Here is a 19,963-nt window from a genome sequence, read left to right as displayed (position 1 = left end):
CTTGAATCTAAGCTCTATCCAGAGACAACTGTAGTTGGTGTGTAGAGTTACAGTGAGCGTCTCACGGACAGAATATTCTTGCTTGTTGCTTGATTGGTTATTAGGGCAAGAGTAAAGGTAAAAAGGTAAAGGTACCCCTGCCCGAACGGGCCAGTCTTGACAGACTCTGGGGTTTGTGCGCCCATCTCACATCTATAGGCCGGGGGCCAGCGCTGTCCGGAGACACTTCCGGGTCACGTGGCCAGCGTGACAAGCTGCATCTGGCGAGCCAGCACAGCACACGGAACGCCGTTTACCTTCCCGCTGGTAAGCGGTACCTATTTATCTACTTGCACCCGGGGGTGCTTTCGAACTGCTAGGTTGGCAGGCGCTGGGACCGAGCAGCGGGAGCGCACCCCGCCGCGGGGATTCGAACCGCCGACCTTTCGATCGGCAAGCCCTAGGCGCTGAGGCTTTAACCCACAGTGCCACCCGCGTCCCTTTAGGGCAAGAGTACATGCGGTTTATTCAGTAATTAGCCTTCTGGGTGACTCTGTAACTTAATTTATTTGTGAAATGAAATTCTTTGCTGTGATTCTAGGATCTTGTACTTCTAGAAACATGCTGTTTCACAGAGGTAGTCTTGGTTAGATCAGTGTTTCCCAACCGGTGTTCCGCGGCACACTACTGTGCCGTGAGACGTTGGCTGGTGTGCCGTGGGAGGGAGGCGGGCGAGTCGGGCGGTGAGAGGCGGCGGCAGCGAGGATCCGCGTCGAGCCGGGGGCGGCTCCGCGGTGGTGGTGCCGAGCGGCGGGGCAGCGCGTGCAAAAGGGAGGAGCGCGAGACAGCGGAGGAGGAGGAGGCCGGCATGTCCGGGCAGCAGCAGCAACAACAGCAGCAGCAACTCCCGGCGACGGCTCCTCAAGCCCCGCCGCCGCCCCCTCCTCCGCCCGCTATTGCCGCCACCACCACAACAGCCGCCGCCGCCTCAGTTGCCGCCGTCCCTCAGTCCCTCGCTCTGCTGCCTCCTCCCACCCCCAAAGCTTGGAGGTTCCCCGGCAAGGGGGAGGGGAAAAACTTTCACTTTCGTGCGTCCCTCCCGGCGTGACGCTGCGCGCTGACGTCACGGGGCTGTGCCGCGGTTGTGTGCCGCGAGATTTTTTTCCTTAAACAGGTGTGCCGTTGCCCAAAAAAGTTTGGGAAACACTGGGTTAGATCTCCTCATCTGAGCCCATTGCTGTAAGTTTGCAGCAGCAGTTTATAAGTATGCTCCAACTCACAAGATTTATTGTGAGTGGTGCTGGTTTTACAAGGAGCATCTGATTTGGAAATATAACGGAATACATTTCTGAATGGACTCCAAGCAGTGGTTGTAACCTGATAAACTCCAAATGGAGGAGATGGGAAGTAGGTTGCAAATAGCCCTCTTTGCAAATCCCTTTGTAGGAAGAAGTGCATATTCAGTACTCCAAACAAGCTAAAGGCCCACAGATGTGAGCAAGAAGGCATGAAATCCTCTGTGTGTACAGAATACCTAGGAGAGAGATTAACATGAAGCCATCCATGTTTTGTGTTGAAACTGTAATGTGTAGAATCCATTTGCCGCTGGCAGCACAAGACTAGATCCTCCGTCCAGCATCCAGCAGAATGTGGTCTTAGAACTGCGCTTGATAATTGGCATGAGCAAAGGTAGTGAGTCTCCTCATCAGTTCGCTCCTTTGGATGCAGGTCTCATACCTACTACATTAGAGCAGTCAATTAGCAATAATTAATTAGGCACATCCACTTACATGTCTGCTCTTTTATTTATTAGAACTATAATTAGCCTTTTAGTGTTTATTTTTAGGCAAATTAAGGTTCATTTCTTTGAAATATAAACCACTGTCAGTGTTTTAAAGGGTTGCTTGGGTTTTATGACAAATTGGCCTCTTGGAGATGTGGCTGCCTAGGGAGGGTGGGATTGTTTGGCCCCTCCTATCTAGGCCAATTGAGACTTATTCAAGCAATTAATAACTGTGTATAGTGGTAGTGATGTTTTTATTCAAGAAAAGGCTGTTTTCCTCCCAATGCAAACAGCAATCACCGGGGGCAGGGGCTGGAACTGGGGTATGGGCAAAGGGTTAAAGTCCCCCTCCCTGCAGTTGGCATTTCCCCATGACCACTATTTACTTAAAACAAACATTCACCCAACTACTAATCCGTGAATAATGTCTCGTCTGGTTTCATCCTAAGTGGAGAAATAAGGCCCGCATGTGCTGCCAATTTCCAAAGCTGGAACATTTCTCATATTGTTAGTGTTTAAGGCACATTGTTCTTTTCTGACTTTGTAATTTTTAATCATTTTTAACATTGAGCTATAATTCAAATACACCCGTGACGTTATATTCTCAACAAGCTAAGATTAAAACATACAAACCTACATAAATCCTTTTCTTTGGAATGTTTCTGATGTATGTCTTCTAGAACAGTAAATCTCTTTTCACTGTACATTAATTTCACTATGATTGTGAGTGTAATACAGCCAACATTTTTGGGGGTGGGGGTGGGGAATCTGTTAGCAAGAGAACTCGGAACTGGTGGTGCTTTGCATCTAATTCGTTTTCAAACGTCCAACTGAAACATGAATTGTGTAGTAAATTGGCATATTAGCATGTAAAAAGGCTCAGAACTAGTTTAATTTGTTTAAGGCTGTAATGTCTTTAAAAACAGTGTATGTACACCCCCTCCTCATGTTTTCTTGGCGGGATTGATCATATGACACTGACATTTCTACTTATCAATGGAACTAGGAGTGTAGTGGGAGCCTAGCTTTGGAACAATGAAACTATGCTGACTTTACCACACAAACAAAAAACCCCTCAAGTTTGATAATGGAGCTATTCAGAATTCGTGGGCACATATGTGCAAGCACATAATTTGTGTCCGAAAGGGCATGCAAATGGTTTTCTGTCTGCTAGACGTTGGTTGTATAGACTACCTGCCAAACCATTCAGACAGTCCTTGCTTCTGAGAGCTCAGCTTCTATTTTTGTGTCTTGGAGCTCTTAAATAGTCTGTTTGCCCACACCAGTAGGAGGCTAACGCAATACTTAGAATTTCTAATCATCATAAATTATGACCAATGTAATCAACATCAAGCGCACACAAATTGTGAGCGTTTGCAGACAGCGTTTAGAAATGATCAGATGTTAAGCAGAATAATACATGATAGCCAGAGATACGCAGCATGGCTTTGACAGAACAGATGCCCTGCTTCTCTCAGGGAGATGGCTTGCTCCTTTCACTGTCGTGCAAGTTGGATGTATTTCATGGTGGGTGGGGGGCAAAGATTTATCCTTTTCAATGCACCCGTGAATTTGGAAAGTAGAATAAATGTTTATTTTCTCTCTCTGATATGCCAGAAGGATTCTTGTCTAGAGTTCTTCCGTGTTCCATTTTACTGTGCCCTTTTTTTCACTCCTTGGCAGCGTGATACACCATATTGCTTCTTAGATGGAATTTCATTTGCATTGTGTTTTATAGTTGTTGACAGTCTGGTTATGCAGTCATGGGTTTGTTTTTTTTTAAGTGAGAGATTGAGAACAGGTAACTGATGATTGTGATCCTATGTCCATTAATTTCTGCTTAGATCCCTTGTAATCAGATAATGCAGTTTTGCTGCCAGTATCTTAATTATATGAATTCCAGTTATTATAAAATATTCTGCAGGTTCTTGAGGATGTCCAGGCCCTTGTACTGTATATGTACAAGAATACACATTCCAGTGGTAAAGCTATAATATGGCTGCTCAAAGCACTGTTGCTTTTAAGAGGGGGGGGGGGGATAACTCAGCAGCTTATTTCTGCATACAGCTGTTAAAGGCACAAGAACCCTGTTTCCTTAGTGCCAAACTTAAACCAAAGCCTACGCTGTCATCCTGTAGACACATACCTGGGAATAAGCCCCATTAATCCCAAAGAGACTTACTTTTCAGTAGACATGTATAGCATTGTACTGAAAGTTAACATAATGAGTGTCTGGGCTTTAGGCCCTGCACAGCAGGAGACACACCTAAGCATATTTGAAAAATTTACACGTTTTGCATTTGCTATTCAGGAAAGGGATTCTTTAACAACCAGTTGCACTTACTGTGTAGTAGTATTTGCAGATCATCACCTCTAAGGAATACCTGATCTCATATGAACCCACCATAGGTGCATCCTATTTACCAGGAAAAAAGGAAGGGCCAGCTCTGGAAATCTCAAGGACTACTATAGAATAAGACAGAAGCAGGAAAGTGCACTAAAGAACCCCAGGGATTCCTGCTGCCTGGTGACCAAACAACTCGCATATCAATCGCAGCTCTGACATCACTCATTGGGAGCTGGGAGCAGTCAGGCTGGCTCACTTCACAGAAATTGCTTAGAAGGATACCTGCATCTTTTGCTTCATAGGTTTCTTTCTAGGAGGGCTAGAGATTTTCTTAAGAAAATAATAAATAAACTTAGGCTATTGTGCCCTGATACTGTACCCATGGGTGGGGCATTGCCCCCACCCCCCTGACTTAAACTCAGCTCCAGGAAAGCTAATGCCTATTAAGCAGGGCAAAATGAAACGGCATTGTGTCACATAGTTGCTTATTCATAGTTGTGACCATATCCAAGGGGTGTTGCAAAGTCCATGTTTCAGTTTCGACCTGCTGCTTTTCTCTTGGGAAGAGGGGGTGATGAGGTTCAGTAATCCACAAATGAGGTTTCCTCTGGAGGCATTTCTCATGTGTTGAGAAGATGCTCCTGAGGAGGCTGTGATGGCGTCCTAATTGCTTTGGTGTCCAAACACTTTACAGTAAAGGAATCTGAGGTAGTCACCGTGTCTGGAAGGTGATCTGTTTCTTCAAAGCTCTTCTCTTTAGTTTCTTCTATGGTGTTTTGTGCTCAGGTGCACTTGTTGGGTTAAGAGTTGTTATGTGTGAGAGAGGATTTCTCAGAAAGTGCTGCTCAGAATCAACTTACAGTGCTTTGACTGAAGAGTATTTCAATGTGCTCTTCAAATTCTCAGAAAGCAGGGGAGTTGCTGGAGTTTCTTTTTCATTCTGGTTTTCAGGCTTGGATATTTTTAGCTAAGTGAAAGTGATGGGTCAGAAATCTAAAAAAACCAACACCCTGGTGTTTTCCAGAACAGCTTTGGTTTTTTGTTTTTGCAACGCTTGTGATTTTTAGTATGTCCCAGAAAATCATTTAGGGAACAACTTTGTATAGGTAGGGAGAGAGTGGTCTCATCCCGGGTAGGAAAGCGTGCAGATCTGAAGATCATTCTCTGCCTTTTCCAGGTTGTTCTTCTCATTTTTATATTTTTTTATTTTTTGCACTAGTCCAGGCGAATGTGGCTCGTGACCTTTGCCCGTTTGCATTTCAGGAGGCTTGGCAGTATACACCACAGAGCACTATGACTTTTAAAGTTAATAATAATGTTGAGTGGAAAGGAACTAACCTCATTGTGCTCTACCAGCAGACTGTGCCTTTTAGAAAAAGTCTGTTCATGCACAGTTCAGTGTTCAAAGTCTACCGCTTTTCCTTTGCGCCCTTTGATGATAGTATTGCATGTGGAAGTACAAAACAGGGTCGCTGCCAGATGATTATGTGATAAAATATTTCATTGTGATGAATTCACCAAAGAGTCAAAGCTGAGATCACTATGGGAACCTTAACTAAATGCCCTGACTTGGTTCAGTGATTTGATATTGCACAAAATGCATTACTCTGCATTTAGCACTGTCTGTTCCAGTTTTGAAGGCACACGGCAAGGTAAGCTGAGATGTAACAGCTTTGATCCAATTTAGTTGGCCTTTTTTCCCTGTGAAGGTGAAAGTCCCCAGGCACCTTCTTCAGGGCATAAGGAATGAGAGCCTGCTGCATTGTATTGTGTTACGCTTTTCTTTTTCACTTTTTTTCAGAGATGACGGAAGATGAACAGTTTGCCCTGGCTCTGAAAATGAGCGAGCAAGAAGCCAGGCAGTTGAACTCGCAAGAGGAGGAAGAGGAAGAGCTTCTGAGAAAGGCCATTGCTGAGAGCCTTGGTGTAAGTGAAGCAGAAATACTTGGGCTACAGAATTGCCCGTTCACATCTTTCCCTGCCCTGTACTCCTCCTCTGCAGTTCAAATGAGGTGTTTGTTATGGGACAGGCTTCCATCTGGAATTCTAGCCAGTCTTCTGTAACGCATAAATGCATCTGACAAGGTGAGCTCACAATACATTTGTTAATCTTCACCATGTTAACAGCCCCAAACACGGCTAATGAATGATTTCACCTTTAGCTATCATTTTGTAGATTAACATGGAAGTGTCCATTTATATATTTTACTCAGTGGAGCAGCAGTCAGTTTGATTTAATAATTAGGAATGTACATTTTCAAAGGCAAATAATTTGTGTGCATTTTTCACCCTCCTTTCTAGAGCTGCCAGCCTTCTGAGTCTTCTGCTGCAGCTGCCGTGCCCCATCCTTCCAAGGCACCAGTGTCTTCAGCACCAAGCTACCCAGCTGGGCAAGAGGATCCTCAGCTCCTTGCAGCTCTACTGCCTTGCCCTGAGTCTCCTTGCTCCGAGTACAGCTCCCTCTCACACAGTGACAAAACTGATAAGAATGGACAGACAGATGTCGCCAAGAGGCCCCTAGTAGTACTGACGAGGTTAAGCCAGGCAACAGTTGAGAGCTCACTAGTCTCTAGCATAATTGTATCTCCAGGGAAGAGCCAACCTTCTGCAAGGTCAAATGAAAACCCTTCCCCATCAGCAAGGAGCAGTTCCAGCGATACACCACCCAGTCTAGAAGAAGGGACATCAGTTGCCTTAAGTCCCACCTTTCCCCAAAGGCCTCGGGGCACTTTGTCACTGGCACCTCAGAGACTTTTTGCAGGAAGGTTTAGCCCTTCAAAGCCACCAGGCAAGGAAACTGAAAAGCATTCCCAAAATTACATGGAAGGAGATTCCCTTCCTGGTTGCTCAGAAGCTCTGGAGAAAGTGGCCCTGGAGCACAGCATGTTGGACTACTCCAGCAGACCAGGGTCTGAACTTGGACATCGGTTGGAGCCCATCAAGAAGGCATGTCTTTCTCCTGGGCTGGTGGAAAGGACTGAATTGCCCAGAAATGCTCCTCCACTGTGCGCACTTCATAGGGGTGATGAGGAGTGCCAAGAAGGTGAAGAGAGAGACATAGTGCACTATTACTGGGGTGTTCCCTTCTGCCCTAAAGGCGTGGATCCCAACAAATATACCCAAGTCATCCTGTGTCAGCTTGAGGTTTACCAGAAAAGCCTGAAACAGGCTCAGCGACAGCTTCTACACAAGAAACCATTTGGGGAGCCCATTGTCCCCAATTTGTGTCCCTTGAGGCGAAGTGACCGTGGCAAAGCAGCAAAGGAAGCATCTAAGAGAGATGAAGGTACAGATGAGCAGGAAGGAGAAGAAATGAATGAGAAAAAGGAGCCTGAGAGCATAGCCTGGCTTCTGTCCCCAATAAATGGAGAGCAGAACATAGCAGGGGGAAGAAACCCTGAGCGTGATGATGAGCCAGCAAGCAGCTCATTTCAGGTAAATTTGCTGCGCTTTCTTTGTCGGTCTGGTGACTTCTGAATGAAGGAGGGGGAGTGGCTAGTTATCTTTGCTTGATGTTGTGATCTATACAACAGACTAGACCCCAAAGAATGTTGGTGCGTATTTAGGGGTACATTGGTTCACTACGACTTGCCACACTTCTAAGGTCAAAGAGATTTGGTGAACTTTGCAACTTTTTAAAAGAATAGTGGACAACTCAGAAATTTATAGGATCTAGCATTATAGTGAACTGAATCTCTAGTAGGTGGCTGTTCAAGCAAGGGGGGAGAAACTTTTCAGCCCCAAGCTAACCTTGTGGCTTAACCTTCTAGGGGCCACATGCTAGCTGTGTGCAGGGCCAAAGCAAAAAGTGGGTATACACACACTCCTTTACATGAACACAAACACTTCCATGTGCTCTCCCTAGCTTCAGTCTCCAGGAACTTGCCCTCTCCTCCCAGAGTGGCAATCAGACTTGAAAAAAAGCATTGGAGCTAATGGAAGTCATTTTTTCAAGCCTAATTGTCACTTGGGGAATATTGGGGGCATGGGGCATGTTGCAGTCAGATGAGGAGGACTCATGGGCTGCGTCTGAGCCGGTGGGCTTGAGGTTCCCCATCACTGAGATAGCTTGTTTCTGCCAAGAGATTAAATAATAGACTTGAAACCCAGTTTGTCCTCTCTGGTTTCTAAATTGTAACAAATGTGACTTTCCTTTGCAAGATCAATCTTAGAAAGCATATACCAATGTATCTTACCGCCAAAATGTTCAGCTCTTGATGGTTATGTTAATAGCTATGAAGGCAACCATATGACTGAAAATTGTGGCTTATACACAAAGAGTTCTAGTATAGCAAGTCATCTATCGCTGGCATGAGCATTGCTGTATTTTTTTTTTTAAATTGTTTGTTTTGCTTGGCCTGTTCTCTGCCTTACTAGGTAAATCCATATGCTACCAGAGATAGTAAAATGCCATGTGACCTAGTTCTAAAATACATTTTCAGCAGGAAAACATTTGCTATTTTGCACTGAGTTTTTTACGTTATTTTGCTCTTTGGGAGATGTACCATTCATAAGACTATGCAGTCTCTTAGGATTTCTCTGTGTTTCTTAGCCAGTTGCACAACTTAGGTTTTAAGGGCGCCTAAGCAGCAGTGATTGATTTTAATGGGCAAGCTTTCCTATGTGTTTATCATGTCACTGAACAGAGGATGAGATGTGACAGGGAGAATGTTATAATCCTTCCTCATTGGTGTGGCATGCGCAGCCAAGCCAAACATTAACCTGTTCCTCTTGCTTTAATTGTTGTCTCTGTGTGCCATTTTTTCAAGCTGCCGGACAGCCACTAGGTGTCAGTGTTTGTTTCATTTCAAGAGCTGGAAGCAGCTTTCGGTCATTGCTGCTGTTTAAACAGATTGCTAGTCAGATGAAGTATTTATTGCTGCTGTATTTTAGGTTTGTGTCAGCCTTTTCCAACCCTCATTTTTCATAATGACTTCGCTGCTAGATCATTGTATAACTTTATCTTCGCTCTGACTGAAGCTCAACCTTGTTGTTACTATTTTCAAGTGTATTTGATTGTTTACCCCAGTGATGGAAAGATACTTAACTTGTTTTGTGATATTTATATTCTGTCTTGTAATATTGAACGCGCTCAGGAAAAACTGTCATGTCTGCATTTTCTTTCAGAAGCAAAAGTGCAGTGCAGCCTTGCTTCTGGTTTCACAGTTTTGGATCCAGAGTGGCTATATTTAAACACACCTTAAAGGTGACCTGCGAAGGAGAAAATGTTGGACTTGTGCCCTATTTTTGCTCGTTTATGATAGATGGAGATGACCGAGATGACCGAGTGTTTTTGTGTCAAAGCTGTTTTTATCTCTCTGCCTCAGTTGTTGGAAATCCAGGCCTTATTTAGCCTGGATTTATGTGTGTGTGTGGCATGTGAAGTTCTGATGAAAATCTAGGAAAACCCCAAAGGCCTGATAGCACTGGTAGCCAAGAAAGGGAATTAATAATATAGGAAGCTGTCAAATGGGAGACTGTGATGAGCTGATACATCTAAGCACAGAAGTTAGATATTCCCCAGCTTCTTCAAAGCCATTCTTAGGAACACGGGGAGACTCTTTATACAGAGTCACACCATTGGTCCGTCTAGCTCAGCATTGTCTACATCAGATGTGGGGAACCGTTGACCCTCTAGGGGTTGCTGAACTACAACTCCCAACCTTGTGCTTGCGACAGCTGGTGGGAATTGTAGTTCAACTACATCTGGAGGACCAACGTTCCTCATTGCTGCTCTACACTGTGATGTAGCAGCTCCCCAGAGTTTCCCCAGAGTTTCAGAGCGCTGTCTGGAGATGCCAAGGACTGAGCCCAGGGCCTTCTGTACACAAAGCAGCTGGGGAAGAGTCACCACCCAGTGGTAGAGCATCTGCTCTGCTTTCAAAAAATCCCAGGTTCAGCTCCCAGCATCTCCAGGTAGAGCTAGGAGAGAACACTGTCTGAAATCCTGGAAATCTGTTGTCAGTCAGTGTGGACGATGCTGAGCTACATGGACCACGGAGCCACAGCCTTTCTATTTTTAAGCCCTAAACGAGTTCCTGGAAGAAGGCGCACCATAACGCAAGATTCAGTGTCCCTTTCGACTACATCCTCAAGGAATGCAGGCGTTGAGTGCACAAGTCTTAAGCAGTCTTCCAGCAAAAACGGAGAGTAATAGATTTGACATTTAAAATGGCTCTAGGGCCGTGAGAAACAAATGGGGTTGTTGGGGCAACCTGAAAACACAATTAAAATGTAAAAAGCTCAAGTTCCAACTCATAAATATACACTAAAGCACCTTAAGGTATAGCAGAGAAGCCAAGGCAGGGCTTCAGCCGAGTATGACAATATGCTTTGCGGCAGGTGATTCTTAACACCCCTTTTCTTTCTTCCGCCATGTAATGGAACATGGAGCTGATGGCAGGTAATTCAAAGACCACTTTTCCATGTTTTAAGCCTCATTTGAGCACTACATTTTTCTCCGCCATAATTACCCACCGGCGTTCTTTGTCACTGTTTCAGCACCCTTTGTGTTGACAGTAGTGTAAGTCCTAATGTATTTAAGGTGCCAAAGTGTCTCCTTAGCTGTTGAGTCCGGGCGGCTGCTACCTCTCCCCTCCCCCCCCCACTTCTGACTTGTTGCTATTCCAGTACAGCTGAATCCGTTTTAGTCTGGGATGTTAAATCTGCATCGTGCTTTTCCTGGCGGTTTGAGCTGCTGGCAAGCCTGTTTGACTATGCCCCCTGCATATGCCGAATTGCAAAGCTGTTAATCAAGACAGTAACTACCGTTGCCTTCAAGTCTTCCCTAGTGGTTCCTCGCTCCATCCTGCTACGGTGAAATGCTGCTAAAATGGACAGTGTGCTTGAGCTACCCCTTCAGACTCTGCTTCCCGCTGTTCTTTGGGAAACGATATATACCTCTGTTGTCTCTTTAGATGAACGGCTTTCATGATTCATTGCCTAGAATAGATTGAAACTAGATGTTATGGCAGATGTGGGCCTCTACTGAAAACAACAACCCCATGTCTCTGTCTCTTCCTTTCTTGTTGTTCGTAAATTCTAGGGATACTGCACGCCTGATATAACATCATTACCTTGCAAGTTCCCACCATCACCACTTCATTGACCGCTTCTTGTTCTTCCCGTAAATAACAAACAATCCTGAATACAATTTTGGGTAAAGTCAACACCCCCAAAGTTGGAAACAAGTAGGAGATGTATAGCAATCACATAGCTCTGTGTATGATCACAATTTATATACATCTTATCTAGAGCAAGCCCTGCCATGCAGCGAGGCGATGCTATCTGCTTAAGCCATTCCCATGCCAGGGTGGAACACAAGACCCAGAGTTCTTTGTCTGATTACCCACACCTTCCGTGCAGTGTCTTTATGGTTGCCACAGCATCACTTCCAGCTTCCAGTGCTTCATTTGGGTCTAGCACAGTGCTCCAATAATATCTGGTGAATGTAGAAAGGAATGAAAATATTGGAATGTGCACCACGCAATAAACTCTGGAACAACCCAAATCATACACCCCATATACCATACACTGGATGGGAGGGTCTTCCAACACATAAGACCAGATGTTCTCAGGACAAAATAAACATAAACATAGACCGTTACAGGTTTCTTGTGAGATAGCTGTAAATGCAGTCAACATATACTTGCGTGGATGGTAGCTGGGATGTTTAGAACAATTATTTAAAGCAATGCATAGAATATTGCATTCTTGTCTTAATTCATATTTGATCTATAGGTCAATATTTCCTGCAGGTGACTATTGAAGAACAATATGCACCTACTTTTTAACAGATGAAGAGTAGGAGTAATAAGATTGCTCAGGGTAACCTTTTTTCTATAAATGACTATTGACTCATGGGGAAAATCTATTGGGGTCCAGAGCCAAAAGTGGGAGAGCCATCAATAAGATAGAAAAATCTGTAGAGGAAAGCTGTAGAAGATCAGGTATTTCCAACCTTTTCACACCCAGGCCCACTTTTAACCCAAGCATGCATTTGGGGACCCATTTCTTAATCTTGTACTATATAAGCCCACAAGGTGGCTTGATAGCTTAGACAGACATGAGACTCCTAATGCCAGTGTTGTGAGTTTGAGCTCCATGTTGGGCAAGAGATTGCAGGGGGTTGGACTAGATGACCCTTGTGGTCCCTTCCAATCTATGGTTCTGGTAGTACAGTGGTACCTCGCAAGACGAATGCCTCGCAAGACGAAAAACGCGCAAGACGAAAGAGTTTTCCGTTTTTTTAGTCGTTCCACAAGACGAATTTCCCTATGGGCTTGCTTCGCAAGACGAAACGTCTTGCGAGTTTGTTTCCTTTTTCTTAAAGCCACTAAGCCTTTAATAGCCGCTAAGCCGCTAAGCCATTAATAGCCACTAAGCCGCTAATAGCCGTGCTTCGCAAGACGAAAAAACCGCAAGACGAAGAGACTCGCGGAACGGATTAATTTCATCTTGCGAGGCACCACTGTAGTACTGCTGTTGCGACCCACCTTCGATCAAGCCATGAGCAACTAGTGGGTCCTGACCCACCTGTTGAAGACCAGTGAGGCTAGATGCTCTTGATGTGTCTGAAAATATTTATTTGTGCATGATGTATGAGAGATGAAGTTAGTTTAATATGGAATGAGCAGGAGTAGAATGCAAACCCCCATGACAACTGCATTTGGAGTCTAACACAGGAAATAGGAAGTTCAGTGATGGATGGCTCAGTGACGGATGGCTTGATATAAGAATAGGGCAAAATATAAGAATGAAAAAATTAGAGGAGTCTACCAGCATCTCCTTTCTTTCATTTCTTGACCCCCTTTCCTGTGGCAACTTATCTGAGTTCTTATTTGGGGAAGGACTGTAGCTCAGTTGTAGAGCATCTGCTTTTAAGGCAGAAGCTCCTTGGTTTAATCTCCAGCATCTCCAGACAGGGCTGGCAGGGATTTTTGTCTGAAACCCTGAAGAGCTGCTGCCTGTCAATGTAGACCAGGCATAGGCAAACTTGGCCCTCCAGATGTTTTGGGACTACAACTCCCATCATCCCTGACCATTGGTCCTGTTAGCTAGGGATGATGGGAGTTGTAGTCCCGGACATCTGGAGAGCCGAGTTTGCCTATGCCTGATGTAGACCATACTGAGCTAACTAGCAGTGGTATAAGTATGAGGTATAAGGCAACTTCCTGCACGCCTACAATGCCGCTGGCTATTTAAAAACCTTGGTGCATATTGGGAAGGAGACCAAGTGGTGGCAAAAGCATTAAACTTCAGTTGTGGTTTGTGCCTGATCCAAGAGTAGGCAAGGGAAAAGGAAAAAGATGGGATGTAGAGAAAGTTAGAGGAAGAGTGAAAGAGAAAAGTAGAAAGAAAAGAGGAAAACTATAGTACAGTCAAAAATTAAAAGTTGGTTTTGTATTGCTGGATGAGGTTAAAGATGGTCTTAAAAGGTTGAACATTACTATGCCGAAGAACCTTACAGATTCCACCTACAGATTCCCCCCCCCCTTTCCCCTTTATATCAAGAAAGTGGCATGTGAGAGAGCATGGACAGGTGTGATTCAATTTTTTATTTACCTAAGGAAGATACAACACCTGGATCTCTTTGCAGGAAGATGGGTAGGATTCTGAAATTCAAAGAGCCATTTAATGCACAGCTTTTTAGAGTAAAATACATTTGCACACGGTTTATACAGTTAGAGTGCTACTTAATTAATTGTTTCAGTGGCTTCCATTGACATGTAATGGCAATGCATTTCCCAGTAATGTAATTACTTGGCTAATTCTGGCATAGGACTAGTTTACAGTTAGTTCTGAGCTACGAGTTCTCAGAACATCTTGCGAGATAGTTCTTTCTGTTTATGTTCCAGCTAAGGACAATGTTGCAACCAACATCTTTGCTTTTCAGTGTGTTCCTGACAGCTTCTGTCTCAGCTGTGAATTTTGCAAGTGTTTTGCTTCTGAAGTTAACCCTTCGAGCTTAATGCTTTCAGAGGGCCAAACGTCTTTGCCTTTGTCTCCTGGTTCATGCAGCATAATGTGCCTTTTTTGATGCAACTCTTTGCTTGTGGCAGTCTGTCTGGATATGGGTTGGTATGTGGATCCTACCTTACAGTGACAGGTTGGTCATGGTAGCTATCTGGTTTCTTCCAAGTTTTATGATTCTATGACCAAATGACCTTCAAACCCTTTTAAATGCACGTTTACACGGTTAGCTGATTCTTATTACACAGATATATTTCTGGTCTCTGAAGGACTTTATGTTGCTGCTGCCCTACTTTTTTCTTACATTGGATGTTCTAGCTTAGAAGTATTGAGCTGCCATTGAAAGATTGTCTGGTTTGATTATTTTCTTTCTCCTTAGGCCACCCAGGTGCTGTTTGCAGAAGATGTGCTTGAAGAAAGGGAGCCCATGCAGATTACCCAAAGGTAAGTAGGTGTATATCAGAGTAGTTCATTATGGGAGATAATAAGCCTGCTGGAATGACCTGGTCTTACTGGGATCTTCTTCAGAAGTTGTTGCACAGAAATTTAGTTTTTTGATGCCTGTGGCTGTTGTATATTTCAGGTTGTAACTATACTGTGCTGGAATGTGATAAGCGGGCAAAGAAACCTAATTTCTGTTTGTATAGTGTCAAATGTATGCGACTCAGAGCCTTGAACGGATATTCTGCCCGAAATCTCAGCATGCGTTATCATTCTTGCAGTATATTTGTGTCTAATGTCAAACAGAGAAGTATGACCCTCAACAGTACCTGTGTCTTAAAAATGTAAAGCAAGAAGTAGCCATTGCAGTAAAGATAATAAAGTTCAATCCTTGGCCTAAGGAGCTAATTTAATTTGATTTGACACCACAAAGCAATAAATTGTGGCTGGTTGAAAGATGAGTTTCAGCAAGAGTCTCAGCGGGTATGCAAACAGCATGGCGGAGCAGTATTTAAATATATATAATATGTAATATATATATGCAGTTCTTTGAAGAGGCAAGAACAGAAGACAAGACCAAGAAAGCATATCGTAATAGTGGCAGCACATTTATCTCCTTGAGACAGCAAGCCATGTTCCGGGAGAACAACCAATTCAAGTATGAGCAAGTAGCATGTGTGGTTGGGGAGGGTCCAAACCCTGTTTGCTTCAGATGATTAAATAACAAGTTGGGGAGGCTGCTGCCTGTGTCTCGCATTTGGGCCCCTGCTGCTGCTGCTGCTTTTTCTGGCAGGGCACAGCATGGTGGCCATTTCTGGAATACCTCCTGGGAGGACTGCCGCCTTAAAGGTTCCCAGAGCCCAGGAGTAAAGCATCCTGGCTGGGATGGCTTGCAGTAGAGATCAGGAAATGAAGGAAACGGTAAGAGATGGTGCAGATAAGGGAAGATTCATGAAGTAATTTGCTAGGAAGATTTCAATATTTGCTGCTCAGCCACAAGTCTAGCTGTGAGAAGTTCCTTGATTCTTGGGTTAGTTTCCCCAGGTTTTATAATTAAAATGCTCTTGGCATGAGGCCACTGGTTTTACTCTGCCTGATATCCTCTCTTCTCATTGATCCAACAGCATTTTGGCTGAATGTTCAATGAGGGGAGCAGACTGACTAATGTGATAGCTCTTCCCACCCTGCAGTGGGGTAAGCTCTCCTATGTACATAGTCTAATGAGGACGATGGCAGTTTCACCCTTATGGTGATCATACTTGGGAGGAGAGATTCAAGTGTGGATGCCTTTCTTTGCCATCACAGCTGTCAGGAGAGTCTGGGACTGCGTGGGGAAAGAGAGAGAGATATAATGCTCCTGTTTCCTCACTAGGGCGTAATATTTCAAGTACTCATTAGCCAGAGCTTGATTGGAAAAAATCCCCCTAGCTCCATCCAGGGACAGCACTCATATAAACAAGTGGCACTGGTGTGAGGCTTCTACCCTTAAGGCTTGTTCCATTTCCCCCTCAGACTGTAGGTAATAGGATTAGTCTCCTCTGTTTACATTGGGCGCCTTGCACATTTTTCAAGCCGCAAGCAGGGATCTCAAAGTACATCCCACTTGCCACGCTGTGACCCCGGGAACTTTGCAATGCAGCCGGCGGCTGCCCTCATCAGGCTGCTGGGATCAAGATTGACCATTACGTGCTGCGACATCTAATTTGATCAGACGGCACATCTGCATTAAGATGACAGTGGCCGCAGTATTCTCAGTTTTGTGCACATTAAGTGTGGCCATCTGGCACCTGGCAGTTTGCCAGCAGAGCCCTGCACTGGGCAGAGCACAGGCAAACTGGTCAGAGGGCTTCAGATGCTCTTTGGTTCTTATGCTGCTGGAGTAATTTTGAAAGCAGCTTTAGCCAACGGCATCTTCCTCCCCCATTTTCCATTGGCCACTCAGCTTTGTTGTTTCCTGTGTTGTGCAAAGTATGCTAGATTGAGATTTTAATAAATGATTATATGCTTTGTTACTGGGAGATAGTTGGTGTAGCAAGCAATGTGGGTTGACTTCAAATTGATTAGCGCATTTTATAAATGTCATAGCAAATTGTTTAGTGTGAGGCCTTTTGAAGTGAGTCTTGATGGTTTACACAGCATAAGCTGTCCTCAGCTTGGGCTCATAACAAATGCTTTGAGATGGTTTATTTAGCGAGAGAGCGAGAGAAGTCACTTGTGGTTTCCCATCAGGATTTTCTTATTTATCATAAATCTGTGGTGGCTGTTCCCTACTCTCCGAGGCTCATAGCTGAGTTTAATAAATCTTTCCTTTCGTCAGTGTGGGGATTCGTGTTTTTCAAATGTGCACTTGCATACTTGATCAATCCAATAGGAAAGCCACATAGAACTCTAAGGTTGACAGGGTGGCAGTGTCACAGTGGCTCAGCCTGTGTCTTCCCGTGACGTGGAGCGACTGTGCTTTGCAGAGAAAATGGCGGCACTGGAAGGTCAAAATGAGAGGAGCCAGGCACAGTTAAATGCTGCATAAAAGAGCTGCTTGGTTCGTGTTGGCAGAACTTTGCTGTAGGGAAGCTTTGAGTTGTGTCAGATTCCTGCTGCTTTAGAGAGCTGTGTGCAGTGATGAAATGGGGGGGGGGGAGAATAGCAGTAAAGGATGGGAGAGAGAAGAGTTCAGTGTCAAACAGATCTCCACCTCTTCCCACTCCTCGCTAAGGATTAGGCTGCTCTGCTACCTGCAGTACTCCTGTGACCAAAAGCAGAAAGCATCAAAGAAGCCTTTGCAGTTCTGAGTAGATATTCTTACTTCTCTTGCATGACACAATGACCCTTTCTTTTGCTTTAGAAAGTGTCTCTAGGGAAGAAGGGCTTCTCCACAGTCGTCTTGTTTGGGATGCTTCTTTCAAGCCTGTAACTTTCTGCATTCTCTCCTGCTGCCTTTCTTGGATAATCAGAGCTCCCAAGGCTGCAGCTGACTTTCACAGGCCTGCATGTTGTGACGCTGGTTTATTCTGTGTTTGCATTTCAATAGCATTTCTGCCTTGACCCCGTTGGACAGTAGGAGAAGCCCAGACATGGCCGCAGAGAATCAAGCTGAGGAAGAAATCACTCTTTGCCCTGGTATGAGCCCTCTAACAATCCATTTGTGGTTTTGAGCCAAGAAAATCAACATCCTTTAGTTGCAGACAAATCTGTGCTGCTTGGCAGTTTGTAAATCATGAGGTCAAATTGGTAGGTTTGGTAGGTGGATCCCTTGAAAAAGGCCTGATCAGTTCCTTGGGAAAACGCAAAATCCTGCTGGTCCCTTGCCATTCCAGCCCTAGTGTGTCCAGATGCAGGCAGGAGGAGGGTGGCTGACTCAACTCCCTTTCTGCTCTTTCATTTGGGTGGTTGCATCAATGGTACCCTGGAGAGGGGCTTCATGCTGTTTCCTGTGGACTTCTTGCTTCACTGGAATGCCTCCCTTGGAGCACCATGACGGATGAAGAAGAAGAAGAGGAAGAGTTTGGATTTGATATCCCGCCTTTCACTCCCCTTCAGGAGTCTCAAAGCGGCTAACATTCTCCTTTCCCTTCCTCCCCCACAACAAACACTCTGTGAGGTGAGTAGGGCTGAGAGACTTCAGAGAAGTGTGACTAGCCCAAGGTCACCCAGCAGCTGCATGTGGAGGAGCGGAGACGCGAACCCGGTTTCCCAGATTACGTGACTACCGCTCTTAACCACTACACCACACTGGATGCTGCTAGTATGCTGGCACTGTCATCATTTATTTGCTTGGCCGCAGAACAAGGGTGACACTGAGCACCACCTGCTGAGCCTCTTAGTTTTGTCCTAGAACCACTTATGTAAGTGTTTATGTTAGTTTATATTCCCTGGTTAAACATACTGGGAGAAGGACTCCTGAGCTTATCTTTTAGAAACTGAATGAAATATGTCTTCCTCTCAGGATGAGCAAATGAACTTCCTCCTCTGCCTTTTGCAGTCCTGTGTTTAATGAAGCTGCAATTGCTAATCATTGTTTGGACATTCAAAGCCAGGGGTGTCAACTACTACGGCTTTAACAGGAGGGTTACCTCCTGTTAGAAGAGCCAGCGGTCCCCACCTGCTGGGTTTGTCAGTGACATCCTGAATGATGTATTTTCCCCGCCCCCCCCCCCAGTTCAGAGCAAATCAGTCATACAGCAATGCTTACAAATCCATCTGCCCTGAGCATACATTTTCAAAATCACGCTAGGGGAAAGGAATTTTCTTATATTCAGTAAGCAAGAAAATTGTTCAAGGTTAAATTGTTCTCTTCAAGACCCAATCTGATTTCGAAATTATTTTTCTAAAGCAAACCTTTTTTCAGTGTCACATCTCATACAGGAACAGGTTTAATTGTGAGGTTCTCTGCAGGAGACTGGATGAGGTTTTCATTGTTGGTAATAACTGAGGGGTGGTGTTCTAACAAAGAGGCAGAGCGGGTACAAAGGAAAGGCAAGCTGTACAGCAAAGCAATAGGTGTGTTGCCTTTCTCCCCAGTTGAAGCGCTTGCTCCTGCATTGTGCTGCTCGCCAGCAAAACCTACCCTGGCGCACAACCTACATGCCCTATTGATTCCTGCTCCCTGTTAAGCTGCAGCGTGGCAGTAGCCTTATCCACACACTGCTGCACTATAGCTTTAAACTTCTACTCCAGTTATGTTGTTGCACGTTGTCTGCTAACATTTGTGACAAGTCTAAAAAATGTTTAGAAACTGTGAAGACACTGTAAAGCAAATGGGATAAGTTTTATCAGCTAGTGTGGAATGTGCTGGGGGGTTGGAGGGGGGCTTGCGGAGAATAATAGGGAGGGGCTGAGCTGCTGCTAACATGGGAGGCTTCTGTTACAGAGACCCAGCCGAGTCCATTGCAAGCTATCGAGCCTGAGAGCGGAGAAATCCATTCATCCAGCAAAGATGTCTCTCTGCAGGTAAGCAAATCCCTAAGGGATAACAGCCAGTGAAGCGTCTGGAATGCAGAGTCTCGTTTCCTGCCTGTCTCCCAAAATGAGCTGCTTTGCAAACTATGCAACCTGCTAGGAAATGTTTGTGTAGGAGTGTGTGTGTGTGTGTGTGTGTGTGTGTGTGTGTGTGTGTCTCAGGCCTCCTGTTGTTCTCCCTCCCTTTGTCAGCAACTCCTCCCATTTGTTTCTTTTCCTCCATCTATGTGGCCATGGACTACAAGCCTAGCACCTTTGTTAGCGGAAGGGATTGCTGTTGACTTTCTCACGTTTGTCATCTTGCGGGCGACACCTATTCAATGTGCTACATGGGTTGCGATGTGCCAAAGGACACCACTGGGCCCAACGAGGGAAAGGGAGCTAGTTGCTTGTCCCCGAGCTGCACGTGTCTGACTGAACAAAGAGGTTGCAAGCATGTTGGCAAAACTGTGACTCTGCAGTGTGATTAAGCTGTTGCTATTGGC

At 44.9% G+C, this 19,963-nt stretch overlaps 1 protein-coding gene across 4 annotated transcripts in view; it reads left to right on the top strand.

Moving 5' to 3' along the window:
- The window catches only part of UIMC1 (ubiquitin interaction motif containing 1), an 84,137-nt gene that overhangs the window by 30,275 nt on the left and 33,899 nt on the right, over positions 1 to 19,963 (top strand). For all 4 annotated transcript variants that reach the window (XM_082213556.1, XM_082213554.1, XM_082213555.1 and 1 more), the window contains exons 4-8: positions 5,911 to 6,035; positions 6,411 to 7,544; positions 14,461 to 14,525; positions 17,551 to 17,639; positions 19,390 to 19,469. In XM_082213556.1, the coding sequence (XP_082069682.1) occupies positions 5,911 to 6,035; positions 6,411 to 7,544; positions 14,461 to 14,525; positions 17,551 to 17,639; positions 19,390 to 19,469 (1,493 nt within the window). The remainder of the gene's footprint in view (positions 1 to 5,910; positions 6,036 to 6,410; positions 7,545 to 14,460; positions 14,526 to 17,550; positions 17,640 to 19,389; positions 19,470 to 19,963) is intronic.

This window comes from Podarcis vaucheri, assembly GCF_965113315.1.
Source record: "Podarcis vaucheri genome assembly, chromosome: 2".
Classification (NCBI taxonomy): domain Eukaryota; kingdom Metazoa; phylum Chordata; class Lepidosauria; order Squamata; family Lacertidae; genus Podarcis; species Podarcis vaucheri.
This window is presented reverse-complemented; position numbering and strand designations above follow the sequence as displayed.